This window comes from Anser brachyrhynchus (assembly GCF_964034855.1).
Source record: "Anser brachyrhynchus genome assembly, chromosome: 1".
Classification (NCBI taxonomy): Eukaryota; Metazoa; Chordata; class Aves; order Anseriformes; family Anatidae; genus Anser; species Anser brachyrhynchus.
In genome coordinates this window covers 193,895,879-193,917,066 of record NC_137694.1, presented here as the reverse complement: position 1 = coordinate 193,917,066, position 21,188 = coordinate 193,895,879, and the positions used below count along the sequence as shown (strand labels likewise).

Here is a 21,188-nt window from a genome sequence, read left to right as displayed (position 1 = left end):
AGTTTTAAAAGGAAAAAAAAAGGAACATTGTACTGGCATTTCTTAAAATGCTTGTGCATAAGTTCCTCTAGATGTGTTTCTCGGGGCTTTAATTCATGCAGTCTTTGGCTTGTGTGCTGGATCCAGTATTTCTCACCAGGAATGCTGTCTTTAAAAAGGAACTCATATATTAGAGACAGGAAACACACATTTCAGGGCTGCATATGCTGAGTCTTCTAGAGGGGGCTGGATTCTCAAAAGAGACAGCAACCCAAAAGAAGGTGTCCACCCCTCATCCCAATATCCATAGGATTTACAGATGAATAGCATTCATAGGTGATGTGAATTTAGATCCCCAGGTTAGCTCGAGAGCACTTACATATGCACAGGTTCCAACGTCCTTTGCAATTATCTTCAGAGGAATGCTTTTAGGATAGTCTTTTTCCTTCTCTTCTCTTATTCGACTGAAAAAACAAGTACAAAAAAAGTAATTTGTTAATACTGAAAACATCAGACTGAGATTTTAAGAGCGATCAAGCAGTAACTGGACAAGAAGCAAATCATTTCCAGATGTAGTACAGTAGAAAGATCTCTGACGAAAGGAGAGCCTCCAGCATTATCTGGAAGGGATGATGACCATGCCCCCCACTAACACCCTGTTGTATCCAAATTGATACATTACAGGAATCAGAGTAAGCTGCAAAGAAACCAATCTTAAAATCTACATGTGGACTTCCCCGCAATTTTAATTTTAAAGAGTCCATCAACATGGCATCGCTCTCCTTTAATAAGAGGACTTGTTCCCTAGAATCTGTGTCCTGGGAAGCCCACACAAGCCTGGCTCCTGCTGCCCTGGTTCTCACAGCTCAGACCATACTGGGTGCTCTCTGAAGACCTGAGAGCTTATGAGCCAAAGTCAGGCCCAAAAATCTTATGCTTCATTTTTACACCAGCCCTGAGAAGATTCACCAAAACAGAGAATCCACATCCTAGATTTGGATTTATACCATAATTATCGGGTAATTCAGTGACTATTTGAGACCGTGACAATTACTTATGAAGGACGTAAAATCCAGAAGAGAGGAGTTGCACAGGAGGGACTCTACAGCAAGGCCTAACTATGAAGAATGGGCTGCAGCAGAAACAGGACACTTTTAAGCCCCCCAAAAAGATCAAAACCTACTAATCACTGTGATGCCTTAGGCTGCACTATCAGCTTCTACTGAAATCAGTTACAGCCCATCGTCCAGAACATAGAAAATGACTGAACAGGAGAACAGTGAATTAGAAATCATCCCCAGTAAAAATGATTTAAACAACCCTGTGAACTGTAAAGAAGCAGATAAAGATACAAATCTCAACCAGAAGATCTAGGTGTAGAGAAAACAAAACCACCTATAGTAATATTCTGTCCAAAATGCTGACTGAAATGAGACAGTCCTATTTAACCAAAAACTCTTGTAATACCCTCTGGCTTGGCGTACGTTTCATAAGACCAAAGTTAGCCCCACTGCTCTCCATTCAGATAGGACACAGCCAGTCGTGAGCAGCAGATAGCTTAGAGCAGAGGTTCCTGAGCTCAGCTTGATTAGACGCCATTAGTGTTGAAAAAGCCCCAGGCTCAAATAGAGCGATGGTGGCAGTGCCTCCTACAAAAGTGTAGGGTAGGAAATACATCACAAATTGCTCTGGTTTTGTGTTGAGCCACGTTCAGTCACGGGGAAAAGAGTTCTCCTCCTCGGGCAGCGACCGTTGCATGAAGGGTGCATACTGTCTTCTCCAGGGAGAAGGTGTGGGATGACTTTTTTCTTAACATCTCTTTGAAAGAGCTTTTATCTATCAGTATGGCATAGCATGACAGCTCGGGGATCACTGGTCTAGATGACTGGGACTCTTTGCAATGTCTTTAAAGACTCAATAATAGAGTACCTTTGCAAAAAAGAGAGCCACGTTTCCTTTTGTTCTGCCGACCTGCAAGAGTTACAGAAAAAGGGACAAATCAGACGTCATTCTAATACCAAAACAGCCCTTGTACAGCCCACAGTGAAAAGGACTGCTTCTTGGTTGCAATTTCCATAAATACATACAAAAAATAATTTTGGGGGGAGATTTGAATGAAAAAATTGTTTCCCTGCAAAATGAACCAAGAAGCCTCCCATGGAGATCAAAAGCCCCAGATATCATCTTTATCACAGAAATCAAAGCTTTACCAGTAAATTCAGTAAGAAACTGATGTGCAAATAGAGAAGCAGACCACTTTAAAATAAAAGCTTAATTCAAAAGTTTAGAGGTATTTCCTCAGGTGTATAGACTTCTTTCTTCTTCCACTATTTTATTTCTCTTCTTATTTAATACTTGGTTTACCACCACATTAAAAAGTACATATAAACCACAATAAAAAGGTCCCATTTTACTTAGAAATGTTTAACTTTGGACTTTTTAAGGCTTATCTCATTTACACACTTTCAAGGATACAAACCTACCCAGTGAAATGTAGCTAATAATAGGAGAGTGCAAGGAATTTAACCTAATTTTGCGTCAACTTTCTTGATCTAAATCCTGCCCCAGATGGAGTAATTGCTATTCCCACTGCTGCTTATGCAAATCAAGTTCTTCACATTTTCAGAGCAAGAATTTAGGGAACTACAAACCTACTGAATGATGCTGCTTCAGGGGCGTGCACTTCATAAACACTAAAACTGTGATACTTTGGATGCTTCAGTTCTGCAGGATATGCTACCTACATACTCATGCATGGTGTTTCAGACTTTCTGTGCACTTCCAGACATAAAATAATTTCACTTCTATAAAATCTCTGACTCTGTTCTGATTGATGCTATTGCTTTCATACTCACCTACTTTCTAATAGCTATAAAGGATAACGTACTGTCTCTAGATCAAAGCTCGTGTTTATTGGCAGGAGTTCAATTGAAAATCAATAGGAAATTTCAGCTTTGTTTCAGGATTATTAAGCGAAAAAAAATCATAAATAGCACAGACAGCTTAACAACGAGCAGTTTGCGCACAGCATTTTCTTTGGATATGGACAATGTGACATACAAATTAAGCTGCATGCGTCAGCTTTTGGTCTCTGTTGGTAAAGAGGAAAATGCATTTTCCAAGACCCAGCAAAATCACTTTGGCTAACCAGCTGGGATTTAAGTGGGACGGTGCCCTCCCTTACCCACAGTGACGACAGAGCCCTCCTGCTGAGAGTAAAATTAGCCTAATCATTGACATTACCTCTATAGTCTTTATGTGTCCTACAGCCAGTGCTGCAAAGATGGACCAAAAACCGTTGATAATTCTGCTTTAGGAGGAATTTTGACATTTTCTCCGGCACAATTTAATTAAAAAGAGAAATAGGACAAGGTCAGTATTTCACTCTATGTTTCCTGCTACTTCCAATACAAGCTTTTCTGCTTAAAATTGTCCTGTGAGGGTCTCTTTGATCCTTTCATTAGCCTGACTGTTTACTACAGCTTGTTCATTTTATTAATTAACCAAAGCGTTTGTCAAATTATACCCAAAAAAAGAAAATTCCAACTGAGCAAGCTTGCAGCACAGAGTATGCTCTGCCAAATCATATTTCTCACAAATTTTTAAGTGATAAGGGAGTAACACTGCCACATTTGCAGAGAGAGAAAGAAAATGAGATATAAAGGGTGACTTGCTCAAGCAGTAGAAGGAACTAGTTTAAGAATCAATACATTCTTGTTTCCTATTCAATGGTGCTGAAATGAATCTGTGAGAGTCTCTCTACCTGTCAGCCTAAAAATGTTTCAGTAACTTGGTAAATAAAACATATTTCTTACCTGAAATTTGCCACGCAGTTAGTGGTGGGCCAGCCCAAAACAAAGGACCTTTCTGGGTCTGTGCTGCCTTCGCAGACTTCTTCTGTACAAAATGCTGTCCACATCTCACAGAGACGTGCTTGGCACTTTAGTTTGAAATGAGAGTGTGACCTGCCGGCAGAAATTCACAGGTATGTCACACACATGAAAACACAGCAAGACAGGTTAAACAATCCAGTTGTTCTTTTTCCTTTGGGAACATCTGCAAGGAGTTGATGGAAGAAGCACTTTGGCTTTAGCCAATGAAAACAATGTCTTATTTGGGTTGCGTGTAAAAATATAGCAATTTCTGATCTAAATGGGATCAACAGATATTTTATATGGGGAATAAACAGGTTGCTTGTGACATCCCTAGACATATCCTTTCCTGTGGGGAAACTTCTGCCCATGACTGGAGCTCCCCTCCAAATCATCTCCACTTGCAACGGACTCACCCTTAAGTGACTTCAATGTCATTGAGGTGTTTATAGTACAGTATGATTGCTTAGCTCCGAGGTCAACAACTATGGAGACTTTGAGTAGCAACAACAAGGCCAGACTGAATGTAGCAGTCCTGAAGAACAAACACAAAACTGCCACTTGTGCTCACCGCAGCGCAGGTCACGTCTGGCCTCCATGAACTAGCTGCATGGTAGCTTTTGGCCTACATCACTTAGAGAATGAGCCAGGACTTCGCTGAATCACAGAACTGTTGAAGTTGGAAGAGACCTCTGGAAGTGATCTGGTGCCACCCCTGCCCAAGCAGGGACACCCAGAGCAGGCTGCCCAGGACCACGTCCAGGCGGCTTTTGGAGATCCCCAAGGAGGAGACCCCACAGCCTCTATGGGCAGCCTGTGCCATTTTGGTTGCCCTACATTGACTCTCTCCAGTACGTGCAGGTGTTTCTGATACTGAGGAGCCCGGAACTGGACCCAGCACTCCACGTGTGGCCTCACCAGTGCTGAGTAGAGGGGAAGGGTCACCTCCCTTGACCTGCTGGCAATACTCTGCGTAATGCAGCCAGGAATACCGCTCGCCTTCTTTGTGGCAAGGGCACATTGCTGGCTCGTGTTAAACTTGTTGACTCCCAGGACCTCCTGATCCTTTTCTGCAAAGCTGTGCTCCTATGAGAATGCTTCCTGTGTTCTCAAAGTATCTGCTCATTTGCAAAAAAAAGAAAAAGGTACTTTACATGATTTCCCCAAACTTTTTAAATTTGTCCTTCCTTGTATTTTATCCTACTGAACGTTCAAGTACAGTAAAGCTATGAGCCTGCTGGGCCAGCAGGGAAAAGCTGGAGAGAAAATGGACCTTCCCTGAAAACGCTCTGCCCTTCTAACTGAAGGACCGCTAACAAGAGCATGTCAGCTCATCACAGTGTTGCAAATGTGGATGGGGACGGTGCCAGGCACCACGGTGATCAGTGCTCTATAAATAAATATGCCAGGTAAGCAGTTTCTTACAGCTCTGGTACACATGGACTACCTTCTCGGAGATTAGTCTCATTTACAAGGTATTTGATTTAGGACAGACTGAACTAATACCGTCTGCAACACGAAAGTACTTGAAGCTTGTGGCTTAGATGAACTTGCACCACCCTGACTGGTCTGAGGTTTCCAGCGATGTTGTGCTAACAGGTGTCTCTGGAGGGAGCATGGACAAAAACCCAGCAACATTCACAGTGGTGGGTAAGAAAGGACCATGACTGCATATCACAACTGGCAAAAAGGTGCACTACAGAATACTGTAAAATACCACCCCAAGTTCATGTATTTTTTAAACTATACTTGTGTTTCCTGTCAGCTGTACATTTCACTTCTCTTTAATCTATTACACTTTGTTACCCCACTCAAAAGAAGCTTAAAATATAGGGGAATATTTCAATATGCACACCAGCAAATCAATTTGTGATCTAACAGGCAAGATGAATATAGAAATGGCTGTAACAGACTGACCACAGAATGAACTGTAAAAATGTATATTTACAAAAGAATACAGACACGAATTCTGATACAAATGTCAATATATGGATGCCTGGTCCAACTCTACCAACAAGACTGTGTTACACCGGGAATCAGTTTGTTGAGCCTCCCTTTCCCCTCAATTTCTTTTCTCAAATACCCAGTACAGTGAGCTCTCTACACGCTGTTTCACTTTTTCAGCATTTACAGTTCATAAAGGCAGACCCCTACAGTGCCAGTATGCCGGGTGTTGGCAGGGTGTTGGCAGAAGCACAAAGATGCTCTCCCAATCACGCCTGATGTATATTCTTGCCCTATTTGCCATGCCTAGTCACAGCTCTCAGCTATTATCAGTATTCAAGTGGCCTGGTTTCCAGAGGCGCTGAAACAGTAGCCTCCATTAACATTTAAAGAGCCTGAAGTATAATTTTATCTCTATCTGCCACGTCCTTTACGCAGTCCATGGGTTCTCAGCATTTGGGAAATGCGGGTCTTCCATTTAAGTGCCAAAGCATTACCTCTAGAAATGAATAAATCTTCACTGACTAAGGCAGCAGCACGGCTGAACATTTGAAAAACTGAAAGAATAACAATCTATTTTTTAAAGACAATTTTTACCTAAGAGCATTTTTTAAGAAAGTCCTGTAAATATCAGATAGATCCAGACCGCAGTGAAATCAAGAGAAAATTCATGAACATCGGTGGTGTAGGTATCGATACACCCCAAGTTGTTTTACCTCCACAGAGCAAATTCAGTTCCTTTTGCTTTCTCTAAGTGGCAACTGGATACCTTGCGGCTGTCAACAGATGGAAGATTAACTTCTCACCAGATTTGCTAATCTCCTTCATAGAATCTTCCGACAAAAGCATTAATGGAGCTACTGGGAGATTGTTACCATAATTCCATGTATTTACTCAACCACTAATGTGTATATCCAGCCACAATGAGAAAATAACATTAAAATGTACGAGTATATACACATGAACGTGTTATGAAGGAGAAAGAGGAAACCCTTTCTCTGTGCTTCCCATACAAAACCTTACATGAGAACCTTGATCAATGAACTGAAAGGCCCTTGAAATACCTACTCTGCCAAATTAAAACACACTCTCTCTGCAAGAAATCGAATCAGTAAATAGAGAACAGTATAAAATTTTACATTCTTTATATTGGTTTAGTGAGAAAAACTCTTTCACTCAAATAATTTATGACAGCCCTCACATGAAGTTAAGTAAAGGAAGCGGCAGCAGAGAGACAAGCACAGAGCAAGTATTAGTCTTAATTGTTCATAAGCTAGTTAATGGATGAACTGAAAAGATTTCTACATTTCAAAAATGATTAGAAAGTATCAGAAAACAAACCTACAGGCACCTTGTCCAAAGTCACATGCAGACCAGCTGTGGAGAGGGCTCACCCCCCACAAATTTCCATGGGAGCAATGCCGATTCCTTGCCTTTAAGCCGGAGCTCGGTGCTGTACAGGAGTTTACTCAGCCAGCTCACGAGCCACAAGATACTTGGTGCTCTCTTCAGAAAAATTCTTGTACACATTTGCTGATCACACAGCAAATCACAAAGTCTGATTACACGTGAGCTCCCTTTGTGCAGTGAGTGGCTACCTCCAGCTGAGACAACACTGCTAGAGCACTGAGCCGTACCTAGGCTCTCTCTTAGGTGTGTATACGCCCCAAGCTGAAAAACTACCCAACACAAAAGAATATTACAAATCCTTAGCACCTGCACATGGAATAATTCTGAAATTAAATCATATTCAACTGTGTCATTAACTCTGTCTAGATATTATCCTGGTGACATGGTGTCCTGACTTTGCATCCCCTAGTAAAGTCATTAGCAATCATTGCTACGGCTGCATAGCCATACATACCAGCCAAGTTTTCCTTCTATCAGTAATGGTATTTTAGTATGCTGTATCTTTAAAAACGCTGTTTTTAAAACAGTATTCATTAGTGACAGCTCTGATGCTTTAATTGCTGACAGGGCAACCACAGAGAGAACATCCTGATGAGTTCTTTAAAATACACGAAGTAATATCACTCAGAATACTATTTTTACCATTTCTAGCAAAGACGTGCTTTTTTTTTCTCCCCATTTTTTCACACACAAAAGTACAATTTGTTCTCTTTCACCTTCTTCAAATATTGCAGACTCCTCACCGCATCAAATCAAGTACTGTAAGAGCCATTATTACTCCCCAGGAGCCATATTTTGGAGTGGTTACACGGAGAAGGGCTTTCCTATGCAAACAGTCCCACTGTCCCCCAGTCAAACCCGCAGTGCTGCACTGCCCAGCCTGCGGCTGTAACATCACTTCTGCTCAGCACGTTGACCAGGCTGGGAGGGATTCATCTCACCTCGCTTCAGTCCTCTGCAGTTTAGGAGCTTACACCTCAGGAAGTGGGACTATGCCCACTGAACAGCCAGGGAGAGCCCCCCAGCAGTGTGACTGCCTTCAACACCGTCAACACTTTCCTAAACGTGTGGATTTGCCACAGGGAGGTGCTGGTTTTCTCCCGGTGACAGGAAAGGAGCCTAGAAGCCTAAGTGAGTTACAAGTTCATAACATTTGAAAGCCTAAATTAGGTGGGGTGAACCCCGTCCTGAACACAACACAAACACAAATAAATGCAGTAACAATATTACTGCTACTGCTGGTAGAACAGCAAGATTTCCCATAAATATCTTTACGTTCACCACTCACCCATTGCAAAGCATGTTTTAGATACTATATTCTCTGTGTTGTCACGCCACGTAAGGTTAAGGAGTTCAGCTAGGGGGGTTACGTTTACTACATGTGATTCAAATTGACACAGTTCAGATTTCTACAGAAAATGCAGATTTATTCTGGCTTTTCCCAGCAGTCACTGAAACAACTGCTTAAGCGTCAAGACAGATTGCAAAAGCCCAGGATTCACATCCAGATTACCCACCCCGTGAAACCGCTAACAGTGCCGAACAGAGAACGAAGCTGCATCAGAATCCTTTATGATTCCTTCCCCGTAACAACAAGTGAAAGCACCCTCTAAAATTGCCTTAAACCACAAATGCTGCATGAAGCTGGCATGCTAGATGCAGCTTGTAAATCTGATTTAATTGTGAATGGTAGAGTGAATAATCAGAGCTCAGCAGCAAGCCTGACTGCACATGCACACAACCCAGACTGCTCTGCACTGCTTCCCGTCCTGTTCCCTGTCCCCACGCTCCTCCTGGCACAGCACAAGACCAACACTGCGGTACCGCCTGCAATCTCTGGTTTTATACAGCTGCCCATCACTGGAGTGTGTCAGAGCAGCTCCCTGGTTAAGTGTTAAGGCCTGTAACGTCTCTGTGACACAGCCACCCCACAGGACTGAAGATGGCCTGTATAACGCATAGCTGTCAGCTCAAGGCAGCCCCATGGACACAGCTGAGCTCTGGTGAGACTTTTCTATCGCACTGTGTCCCCAGAGCAGGGGACATCATACAACACAAGCAATGTACTCAGACATCTGCTACTCCTCTAAAATGCTGTGGCCTGGACTTCCTCTCTGGGTTATGGGGTTTTCAGAAGTGCCTAGAGAGGTCAGACACCGAACTCCTACTGACCAAATAAAAAGCTGCTGTATGATTTAGGGAAGATTTACTACCAAAAAAAAAAAAAGCATTAAGGAAATCCATGTTATGCTTTGCTGAGAAAAAAGGGCTGCTCTGTAGGGGCACTGCCCGAAGTGCCATACTCACTTGGACTTGGCAACAACCAGAAGGTCTGTGAAGAGGAAAAGGTGTCGCTCCTGGGTCTGCAGGCCCGTCTTCAGCTGCACGTGGCCGTCGAGGAGGAACGTCCTGTTGTGGCACATGAAGGACTGCACAAGGGGACATGCCTCGGGGCTGATGGGGGAGAAGCAGCCTTCCCTGCGAAAGGAAGCAGAGGGGATAAAGGAACACGAGTGAGGACCAGGCAGTGACATCCTACACCTGCCGCCAAAAGGCAATTTATTTGAGCACATTTCAGTGAAGGGCTAGAAAGACACTAATGACACCTCATCCATCTGATTCTTATGCAAAACATGCTAGGAACTGTCCTTAGCGAATCTCTTACAGCACAAGCACATGGGTAGCATTTAGCAAATGACAATAATTAAAATGCAGCCTTCTCCATTTTGCCTATTTCTATTTGTCTCCCTTTGTTTGCATCCTTAGAGGAAATACTGCACCTTCTGCAGGCTCCCCAAAGAGAGAGGAGGCATTAGCATGATGAAGGGATATCCTCAACCCCTCCTTGGTCAGAAGGGGACCCGTATTCAGGCTTAAGAGCAATTTATAGAAATTATTCAGAACCAAGGGCAAACATGAGGTGCAACTGAACCTTGCTGGAGATGGGCCACCTGCTAGATGCAACACGAGAAGGGGCTGCTCAGCCTCCCTCCCTCAGCACACGACCCACAGGCACTGAAGCAAGCTCCTGCTGCAGGGTTTGGTTGTGTGCCTGGAGCAGGGCTGTGCTGGTCGGTGGCTGTGCTGTGCTGGATAACCCAAACCCCGGTCTAGGGGAGGCAGTGGTACCGTTCAGGCTCCCTGGTGGAAGACACTGATCTTTTCCAAGGAGGTATCGAGTAGGTTGCAGTCAGACTTCACTGATGGTAGTGACAGGATTCCCTCGGTCCTGATCTAACTGTTCAGCCTGATATAAAGTAGCTCATTAGTTACTGAAGCAGAAATAGCAGTTTCTCTATCACGACGGTCAGCTCACTCACCCAGACAGGATATCCTTACTTTCTGAACCTTGCTCTAGCAGATGTCTGTTTATTCAGAGCTGAACTGCATCAATGTGAGGGGCTGAGGGAACACTCTCCTCCTCTAGGGCTCTTTAGGATCTGACTGCAGCTCAGGCTCTGCCCAGGAAAGCCAGTGATGTGGCTTCCAGTTCTCCCAGGCAGATGAGAGAACTGAACCTGGGTCTTCTGTACCTGTGCGTGACTCGCCAAAGGAACCTCCAGCTTAAAATCAGGACCCATCAGCATCTTTTCTCCAGATTTTGTAAATGTACCTTTTCAATCATTTGATTTCCCTAGAGGTGCCTCCAAATGAAACACTTCCTTTTGGTTGAATGCAACAGTTCTGGTTTTATTCAGATGTATTTACTTATTTTTTCTTGTTAGAAAGAAAATAAAAGAAAGAAAAAATAAGCTAAAACGTGGTTGGATCGTCTTGGCAAGGAAAGGCTGAAGTGAGCAGCTTTGAGATTACAGCTTATTCCTGGCCCCACTGGAAAGAAAGACAAACACTTACTGATTTTGCTGGGGCTTTATAAGAAATGGACATTACAAAGTGAAAGTCTCAAAACACATGGGAGGGATATGAAAGAAAACAAGAGTGAGCAGAGAAAACTGTAATCTTCTTTGAAGATTACAAACCTCCTAGCACCTCTCTTAGAGCCTGGCTGATTTCCCACCCTTCTCTCCTTGATGCCTGTGGCTGGATTACTCAGGAAATTATTTAGGAAATCCTGACAGCAGGGAGAGAAAGGATAAGCTCTGAGATTGGCCTACATTAGAAGGACACGCTTTCACTGATCTGTAAGGAGCTGGTGAGGATCTTGGTTTCCTTGGTTTCCACCTTCTGGTTGGGAGCCTGATTTTTTTTGAAAGAGTTCCTCAACTTAATTGACAGTTTTTCTCTCGTCTTTAATTACCTACTCCTTCAGGGGAAAAAAAAGAAAGGAGGGGAATAGCTTGCAGAATGAATAATGCAAACCTAAAGTTATTCGGTTGTTCCTACACAGAAGGGATGTTCAGGAGTGTGGAGGTTAAGGCAGAGAGAGGAGCTTTGGTCCGACACGTTGGGTGTTTATTGGTATGTGTGGCCAGCTACGTGAGTGGGAGGAACAGCAAGCACCTTTCCTACCCGGCCACTTTTGTGTGACCGGGATTTCACCAATTCACCAGTTCATCCATGACTGGTTACTGGGACTCACTTTCATAAACTTCCTAGCAGCACTTGGCCCAGAAACTTAGGCAGAAATCGGGAATGATGACCAGCCCGCCCGTGTAAACGCCATGCGTGGCCTCAAAGGTTAAGCAGCGAAATACTCACTTATATTTCAATCCAGTAACAACAATAGTCAGAACAAAACCTTTCATGTTTCACTGCTGTAACCAAATCAGCAGAAACGTTCATAAAATCATGCTGAAGTGCCTGCCCCTCCCAACGCTCCCATAGGCTCACTCTCATACATCTTCATACAGACTACTGAATTCGATCGTTCCTCTTTGCATATTTTCATCATCCTGATTTGTAATCCCAGGAACTTCCCACGTTAAACTAAGCAAAATATCGGTCATGCAGATGAGCAAAGGAACGTGCAGTGGGTTTACTGATGCCACCAGGGGTCGAGCAAATTGAACTCAGTTTTTGTAAAAGGAAAATGCAATGTCATAAATCGGTCATCTTAGTGAAATCTGGCTTTTGGACCCACTTCCTTCCATATATCTCTAGCATGTGAACTCTAATAAGAGTTTAATAGAGTTTACCTGACACGCCTTTTAACAAAAAAGTGAAAATATTTTTTTCTTTGAAACAAAGCGGAAAAAAATCAAAGCCATTATTAATTCAACCAGGCCTTCTGAAGCCCATTGACTAAGGAACACGGGGGGAAATTCAACAGCAGTGACAAAAATGTATTTCAGAAAGCATGCTTTTGATCCCCTCAATTGATGTTCCTTTGTTACATGTCATGGATGAAACACAAGTTTTGTCACAATGAGGAAAATGCAGATCAGCTATACCCTCAGGCGTGGGGATTTATGTAAGAGAAGTGATTTTGGAGTTCAGTTTGTAATAGCTCGCCGATTTTTCAGGCCATTAAATGAATCTAATTTTTAAAAAGTGCTAAGCACTCTTGAAAATTCCTTCTAATACAATTATGCAAAAATCAGTCCTTAAGCTAATGTAACTTCTGATGTCATTAATAAAGTAAAAGTCAGTGATGTGGGGCCTTTTCTGAATTCTGAATTTGTTAAGAATGAGCTATGAATTAATTTCTGAAAGATGGGGTTATCCTGCAAAGTCAGCAATCAGTCATGTTCCACTTCATGTAGGAGCCAGGCCAATACTGAAATTTAGATGGCATTGCCACTGCATTTGTCTAGCCTCAAGTGGGTATTTCTGCATAAACTTACTATTTTGGGGTCTGAGATTTCCATGCATGGGTTTAACCAAGAATTTGAGGATATCTACAGAGTTATTCAGGAATAGATTAAAATCGTTGTACTGCCTGAAATTAGTGGAAAGATAATTGAAGACTTTTCTCCTGGCATTTCCAGGGCCTAGATTTTACACCTATTATTTTTCATATTAATCAAAATAGGCATTTTGTGCCTTTTTAAAATACACAGCGATTTAAAAGAACACTTCAATTTTGTGGGTGTAACGTATGAAGTCGAAAGCTATCAGTAGTCAGCCAAACACTGAAAATACATCCCCACGGCATTCAGCATGAAAGCAAACACATCAGTGCTCACTTCACCAACGCTGTATTTACCAGAAGCCACAAAAGCACAAGGAATACTTGTTCTTCCCCCTATGGAGCTTCCTTGGGGTTTCCTCAGTAAAACAGATATCTGAACGGTATGATCCCCAAGGTGTTTATTTTAATTCTTAGTGCAATGGAGATGTCAGCTTTACCTTCTATTTGTAGTGAAAACAACAGAAGAAGTTAAATTTTTCCAAGGAGAGTTTAACAGCCTATGTTAAGCTGTTACGAAATCCACGATCCAAATGTCATGTACGCCAACGGGAAGCTTCCCCCCTTGATTTCAGTGGATGATGACCTCACTCTATGATTTAGATTAAGCTGTAAAATGCCTCACGGGAACAATCTGTTCTCCAAGGTACTTAAGCTGGAATGAGCTATTGCAGGTATCTCAGCTGACATCCCTCTTGCACACTGCTCATGCTCCATCCTCAGTCTCACTCCGTTGTTTTGGCTACTGTCCTCTGCCAGAACTTCCCTCCTCTGATGATAACTTCTGATAACTTTGATGATAACTAAGGATACAGCCCCGATGCTCTCTCCATGGCTGATACCTATAGAAATAAAACAACACTATGCTCTTTAACGTCTGAAGTTAACCTCATGCCAAACCTCCTCGTGGTGCTCGGAGACCACAGGATTATTCTGTATACCTCAAAATCCAGTTCTGGATGGACCTAAAGAACCCACAATTTATCCTTAGGAAAAATACAGTGCAGGAATTTTCAGTTTCTGCCTTTACTTTCTCATCACTGAGTCACAGCATTGGGCTAGAGCAACCCAGTGAGAGAAGCTGGAGCTATTCACACCCGCTGGAGGCTAGTGAAAACAGCAGCTATCTGCACAGTAAGAAACGTCTGCAATCCAGCCCACATTACGGATTTTTGCCAAAATGGATAGATCAGTCAGGGATGACATGTGATTTGGGACTAGCAGAGATATTCCCAAAAGCAGTTCTGTCAAATTCTTGTCATTTTCCTAAGAGAGCTTATACTGGAAATCAGGTAACAACATTTGCGCTTTCTTTCTGTGTCTCCTTCTCAGGCACTTAGGCTCCTAAAACTTCCTGTCAGAAGAAACTTCGATGTCAGCTTGGCAGACGCTCGCTTCATATTTTTGCTGATGAGGCAGGCTTTCTTAGCTGGAGCTCTGAAGCCAAGGTTGTTTGCTGTTGGAAATCGTTTAACACATAAGGCATATGACCCCCATTGTGTGGTTAGACAGTATTTTCCATCCGAGATAACTAACTCATTAAGGTACAGAGAACTGTTCTTTAAGCAACCAAAAGAAAACAGCTCCGATGTAGTATGCAGCCCCGTCTCCCCTGAGATAAGGCAGAAAAAAACCCAAACCTGTTACACAGCAGTGAGCACTGATCCGCGTCCCAGAGTGCTCAGAGTGCACTCAAGTGCAGCACTAACATTTCAGGACTTCAACACCTATCTAATTTCATCATAAATGATGGTTTGGATGTGTCTCATACCACATCCTGGCCAACCTGGCAGCATCATGATAACGGATCATCACATTCTGTGTGTGAAAAGAAAAAAGCAAAAAAAATGCAGTGAAAGAAGAGCTTCTCTAGTACACTGAAACCAAAGGGCTATGCTTGGGACTGAAGGCAAGGCAACAGAAATGGTCCTGCATATGCTCTTGATGAATTTAGCCTCTGTCATACTGGTAGCTCATTAAGGTGAATGGCTTCAAAAGAATCCCTGCCCATACCAGAAAGGCTGGGGGACGAAAAAAGGGGTTGCAACCACTTTACACACAGCAGGTCTTCTGAAATTCATCAGCAAGGGACTTTGTCTTTGAAGAACAGTTGTGGGACAATCAAAGTCCTATGCAGGGTTTTTTTTTTTTCATATGCTCAAATCCAGCTATAGATGGAAAAAGTCAGAAACTGGCAAATGGCTGTGTGTTAACACTAGCTAGCTGGCGATGTCCTTGTGACACAGCTTCTGGCTTGGCACAAACTCACAAACCATTTTATGGATGGAGTAAGATGTTGATGATGAGGATGCCCACAGCTCTGCCTGCCTGCCTTGTCCCCACCAGCTCTTTGGCACAGCCATGCCAAGACCTGCTGGCTTCATGGCTGAGCAACTCGCAGCTCCTCTTGCCATGAAAGAGGCTCCACGCAGACACGGCTCACCCACACAGAGCAATCTGCAGGTTCAGAGACCTATTTAGACAGGCAGATTTAAAATAAATAAATAAATAAAAGTAATAATAATCCTTTGCATTTGTAAAGCTGCTAACCACTCGCTACTGCCACTGCCTTGCAGCCACGACCAATGCACTGGGGAGCCACCCACGTGCTCAGGATCTTTCATGCGTCCTCCCACTTCAGCTTCTCATGATTTGGAATATGCATTTCATCTAAGCTTATGCAGCACTTTATTATAATATATAATAATTATACCTGGAGGGTGAAAGTAAGCACAAAAAGGATCAGCCTGGAGGGTAGGAGTGCTTTCCAGGAAGGTGGTAGGTAAGGTATGAGCTGACAGAAAGTTGGTATGCTGTTGTAATCTCAAACTGACTATTTATAGAAGGGACTTGGATAGACAAGCATAAAACTCTTAATCACATGGACTACCAACCTGTTTCTGAAAATCTGCTGTCAACTTGATTCCTGTTCTGCTAAGGGAGCTTCTTTCTGAGGATGCTGGGCACGCTTGCTTTTTGTTATCTATGGTAAATCTTACACAGTTAAAGCAGCACTCTGTGAAAACAGCACAGCATTCCAGAAATAGCAAGTCTATTTTCTGCAGCACTCTGTTCAAGTCTCCTAGGCCATCACTATCATGTACAGTAGCTTTTGTGAAACGAAACACATGAGATCAGCTCAGTTTTTTAAAGAGCGTTATTTATTTTCTAAGCACTAAAATATACACTCCTATTTGAGTAAGGGTGCCTTAGTGGCTGCAATGTCTTTCTTTTTTTTTAAACAAATATCAAATTTGAACAAACCAGGGGCACTCCTCACACTGCTGTGTTCTCCTTTAGGGGCTATGTCTGTGAATCTCACCGAAAGATGGGCCCCAGTTGGCAGCCCCCGGCACAGGCCTGTCCTCACCCTACCTATCCCGGCCCGGGCCCCAAGCCAGCTGCAGCAGCAAATGCTGCACCCCAGATAAAGCAGGGAGCCCCAGCGGGATCACAGAGCCTTCAACCCCACCTCCAGCACAGGCAGGGCAAGAACCTAATGAAAGATAGAGCTTGGAAGCATGCTTTGTCCAGATAAATAGATAATTTTACATTTTAGGGCTGAAATCAAGGCTACCACTTCTATTTAGGTCATCAGGTACTGCTTCTAAAACTCTGCGTATACATTTTAATTCAAAATACATTGAGAAATTATTCCAAATTATATTATTTTAGAATTAAGAAAGTTGTTTTGCATTTGAAATCATACTCGCATGATGTCAAAATCTTGTTAAAAATGAAAAAAAAAATGATTACAGTGAATGAACGTGGTTTACACTACATGTTCAAGGTGCCAAAGTGTGTATTTTTTTCTGCAGTCTTCCAAAAATGAGTAAATGATTAAAAACGATTAAGACTGCAGTAAAACAACATATAGCTTTAGGGTAAAAAGTATCTTTAAAAAAAATCCTCACACATTTCAGAATGGAAGCTTGGCAGCTTAACAGCAAACAAACTGCACTTAAGTAATTTTTACATAGCCAAAAGGACAATATTTTCTGCAGAGCAAATATGTACTACAGCATGGTGGCTGGAGACAGGAAACATGCTTGTGGTTTGGTTTACTTCCAAGCTTTTTTTTTATATATATATTTTATTTTAACAAACAGCTGCAAGGTGTTTACACTGAAAATTTAGTATAAGGGCAAAATTCTCTATCGGTATAAATTAGCACCGCACGTTTCGGTCATATTTTGCCTGTTTCCACCAGAAAAGAATTTAGTGCAAGTTATTTAAGCCCTATTGAAAAGCTCTTACGGCGTGGGAGTCCTCCAGTCCTGCCGTACAGCTCAACTGGTGACCACCAAGTCCAAGGGATTTTGGTCTGACTCCTCCTGGCAGGGGGAGAAGTTGAGGGGAGGATATATTCACCTGCAGTGGTCAATAAAACCTGTTTTGCCCTTGGGAAGAATCTATCCTCTGTTCCTCACTGCGATTCCCACTGAATTTGGAGCTTCTCGTGGCCTACAAGAGGCCAGGAAGCACAGGCCGCCTTTGCCGCTTCCACCCTGGCTCCATCCTACCCCTTCCAAGGTGGGATACAGGGGAGTGTTCCGGGATGCCAGCTTCATCTGTGTCCCCCTAGAAGGGTCCAGTATTATTTCAGTAGCCTGAAGGGATATGGTTTCTGTCCTACCTTAACTTTTTTGTGAAGCAGCAATCATAATTGGGACATCTAATCCCACTTAATCACAATAGGGACATTTGAAGGCACAGCTCAACTCAGCTGTTTGTGAGTTACCTCAGGGATGCAATTAACCCTTCCTCCAAGCGGGGGTTTCAAGTGTCTTCTTGCAAAATATATCACAAGAGTTCAGTGCAGGTCGTGCAACAGCCAGGCACTCTGGGCTACCAGGAATAGCCAGGGCATGCTGCAGAGCTCAGCAGAAACAGGTCTTGTCAAGCTGAGGTGCACGTGTGAAAAGCCTGGTGTGAGCATCTCTAGGAATCCCTTCTGGCCCATCATTTATGGCTGTCAGTGAGCCTGTAAGCATCTGCACACCCCACTGTCAGCAGCTACCTGGTACACAGGCTGTAAACGAGCCAGAATAAGGCACTTGTGGGACTGTGTCTTTTTAACAGGGAAGCACAGCAGTTTCTAGGTGACTGCTCAAAGGTTTATTGCCTGCCAGTCACCTCACGCAATTACCAGGTAATACCAGGGCGTCTGCTCGGGGTTTTTCAAAGTCCTGCGGCTCAGCGCTCCTTCCCCTTTAGTCTCTGATTTTCCCATTCTTCAAGAATTGGTTCACCTAGGCTCTTCTCCTCGGCTTCTGCCACATGGGTAGAATCTGCAGTTGGGCGGCAACGAGTTTGAGGAAAAGCAAATGCGTTCAAAACATTACAAGACTTCAAAAAATGCGGCCAGGTAAAGCAAAGGTAGAATCCGCCAGCGGCTGTTCCCCGGCTGCCCTTTTTCAGGGGAAAACCTGCTGATTCTAAACAAAGTAATCACATCCAAAGCGACCTATAAATAGCTGCAAGTGCCGCCTTTAAAAGATAAGCCCCGGCACCACGCTTTATCCTCCCGCAAGCTGCAGCACTCTTTGAAGCCGCTGCCACCCGGCCTTGCCTCTGTCCCCACAGCCATGGGATGAGCTCCACAGGGCTCCAGCAAAGACCTGAAGCGAGGATCTGCCCAGCCCCTGTCTTGGCACAAGCTTTTTTGGACCGATTCCCTATGAGGGACAACCAATACGGGTGCCTGTGTCAAGCGGGATTGTCACTTCACTGCACCTGTCCCCGCTGTAACAGGAACAAATCTGGCTTTGGTTTGCTTCAGGGGCTTTAAACCATATTTTGATACTCGTACTACAGCGCAGGAATTATCCTATTACACTGAAGAGATTACTTGATATGCCTGCCGCTGCCAGCTCTCACATGTGTAATGACCCAGATTCCTTACGAACAGCCAGCAGACAAATTAGTGGCAGCCACAGGCACCTGTTTACTCCCTTATAACTAATGCCTACACATTCGAGGAGTTTTTCAGAGTGACTCAGGCAGGTTAGTCAGAGGCTTTTACTCCAGCAGTGGCCTGAGCTGGGGGAAAAAAAGGTGTTAGAGGGTTCCCCACATCCCTGCACCTGATGGTAACTGGTAATTGTGCAAGTGAGAAGCGGGCACAGGCAAGCTAGTGGCAAACAGCAGCAGCACAGAGCAGGGGGAAACACAAGAGCCTTTTACATGATGACGTTTTCCCCCACATTTCTTTGAGCCTTTGGTTTACGAGAAGAGCTTGCTTGTGTCTGATGAGCAACCTAGTAGTAAAAATGCTCACTGTAGTGCTTACAACCACTTGGAGCTATGGGATGTGAAAGGTTGAAACTGGATGTGTCAGTGGGTGACATGCAAAAAAAAAAAATATGCTGGGAACAGACATAGTAGTTGCATCAGTCTTTTGGAAGTGGAAGATGAGTTGCTTGAGGATGCAGAGAACTGAACCTGGGTGATTCATTTCCACTGAAAGAACACATTGTGGCCAGTAGCTTCACCAAAAACAATGCTGGACCTGCCTGGGGAACAAGCTAGAGATGCCTAGCATAGCTTACACCAAGCTTGCTAGATGGCACAAACCCTTGTTGCAAGGCTGACCGTGGTCTCCACCCACCAAAATACCTGATGAGCCAGACTCCTTCACACCTCAGCCCTGATACTGCATGTTCAGACCGCTGCCCTAAACAATTACTGAAAAAAACAGTGCTCCAGGAAAAGTGGATTCAGCCAGAGGTTTAAAAGACAGCAATGTTTGCAGCTGCTTCTGTGAAGGCCACCGAAGAAATCCAAAGGCAGACTGTTATTTCCGTAGTGTGATTACAAACTTCCCACCAGCAGTTTTGTAGACCATGAGAAAGCAACTGGAAGAGGAGAAGTGATGCTGTATCAGCCGGGAGAGCTCAATGTGTATTTAATGCTGGCCCTTGTCAGAGGTGGGAGCAGCAGAAGCTGCACATCAGCCTGCACATCATTAGAGGCTTTCTGCTTGTTTATACAAGATAAATGACCACAAAGAAGTCTGAGCGAGTCAGTCCTATGATTTCCTCAGGTATGCTGCTGCCCAAACTGCTTGGCCAGACTGTCATTTGGCAGAGATTTTATTGTCTAAAACCAGGGATACACAATAGCTGGACAAGGGCTGTATTTTGCCAGGACTCAAGGCTTAATCCAAAAATACCCCAAATGGCTGAATCCAAAAGCACATGTGGGCAGCGAGACATCTGGATGAGCCAAACCCTGCACTCATCCTGATGAGCAGTGCCCCTTACGGCCTTTGCTTTCAACTGTCACAACTCTATCCAAAGGGGAATTGGCTTAAAGCACTAGTGTTAAACTATTAGTCATTTATTGTAAAATTAATCCCTCATTTAAACTCCAATCCCTCCAAAACCCTGCTCCCAAGCCTGCGTTCTTTTTACCTTTGGTTCTTTTCTTTTAATAAAAGGGCAGCATATCTCTGAGAGCCTCAGCTCATTTCAATCTCCAGATGTACAAACATTGCTATAAACCACTTTGTATATAATAAATGAAGAACCGATGTGTTTTATCAAAAACAAACATATGCACACATACACACACATGCTCACACACAAAACAAAACAGAAAGAAACCAGCAGGGGGACAGGAATGCCAGTCTTGCAGTTAAAAGGCCATTTGAGGCCTCAGAAAGTTCACTTTGTTCCTTGTTAACAGTTAATAAAATTTTATCCCCAGCTATTACTACATAAAAATAACTTTTGCGTTCAAGCACATGGTGTAAGGAAACAATACTCCAGTGTCATAATTAGCTTAAATCACGAGTGAATTAGAAATTCTATAAAAATGACAACTAGAACAATATCATCATGTTATTTTAATTATGTGCAATTCATTTAAAAAGGAAGAACAATTTGATGCAAAATAGATTTGTCTTTCTTAAACTTTTCACTATTTTTATACAAATTCATGTTTCCTCGCCTTGCTTATAGAAACATGATATACTGAGGGGAGAACTCTGGGGAAATTCTCTTTCAGAGATTTATGCCCATTCAGGTTAAGGATAAAATGTTAAAGCATCAAAACTCTTCACGAAACAGAAAATTTCTGAAAAAAATCCTGGTCCGAAATGTCAAGGTCGAATTAAATCTACAAATTAAATCCAGAAGTGAAGGGCTCTTCATTTGCATTCTTGGCGGCAT

At 43.2% G+C, this 21,188-nt stretch overlaps 1 protein-coding gene across 4 annotated transcripts in view; it reads right to left on the bottom strand.

Annotated features, from left to right (window-relative positions):
* The window catches only part of ARHGAP20 (Rho GTPase activating protein 20), a 61,968-nt gene that overhangs the window by 24,902 nt on the left and 15,878 nt on the right, over window positions 1–21,188 (bottom strand). For all 4 annotated transcript variants that reach the window (XM_080580375.1, XM_080580377.1, XM_080580376.1 and 1 more), the window contains exons 3-6: window positions 9,513–9,683; window positions 3,795–3,944; window positions 1,909–1,950; window positions 359–443 (exon numbers count right to left, since the gene is read on the bottom strand). In XM_080580375.1, the coding sequence (XP_080436501.1) occupies window positions 359–443; window positions 1,909–1,950; window positions 3,795–3,944; window positions 9,513–9,683 (448 nt within the window). The remainder of the gene's footprint in view (window positions 1–358; window positions 444–1,908; window positions 1,951–3,794; window positions 3,945–9,512; window positions 9,684–21,188) is intronic.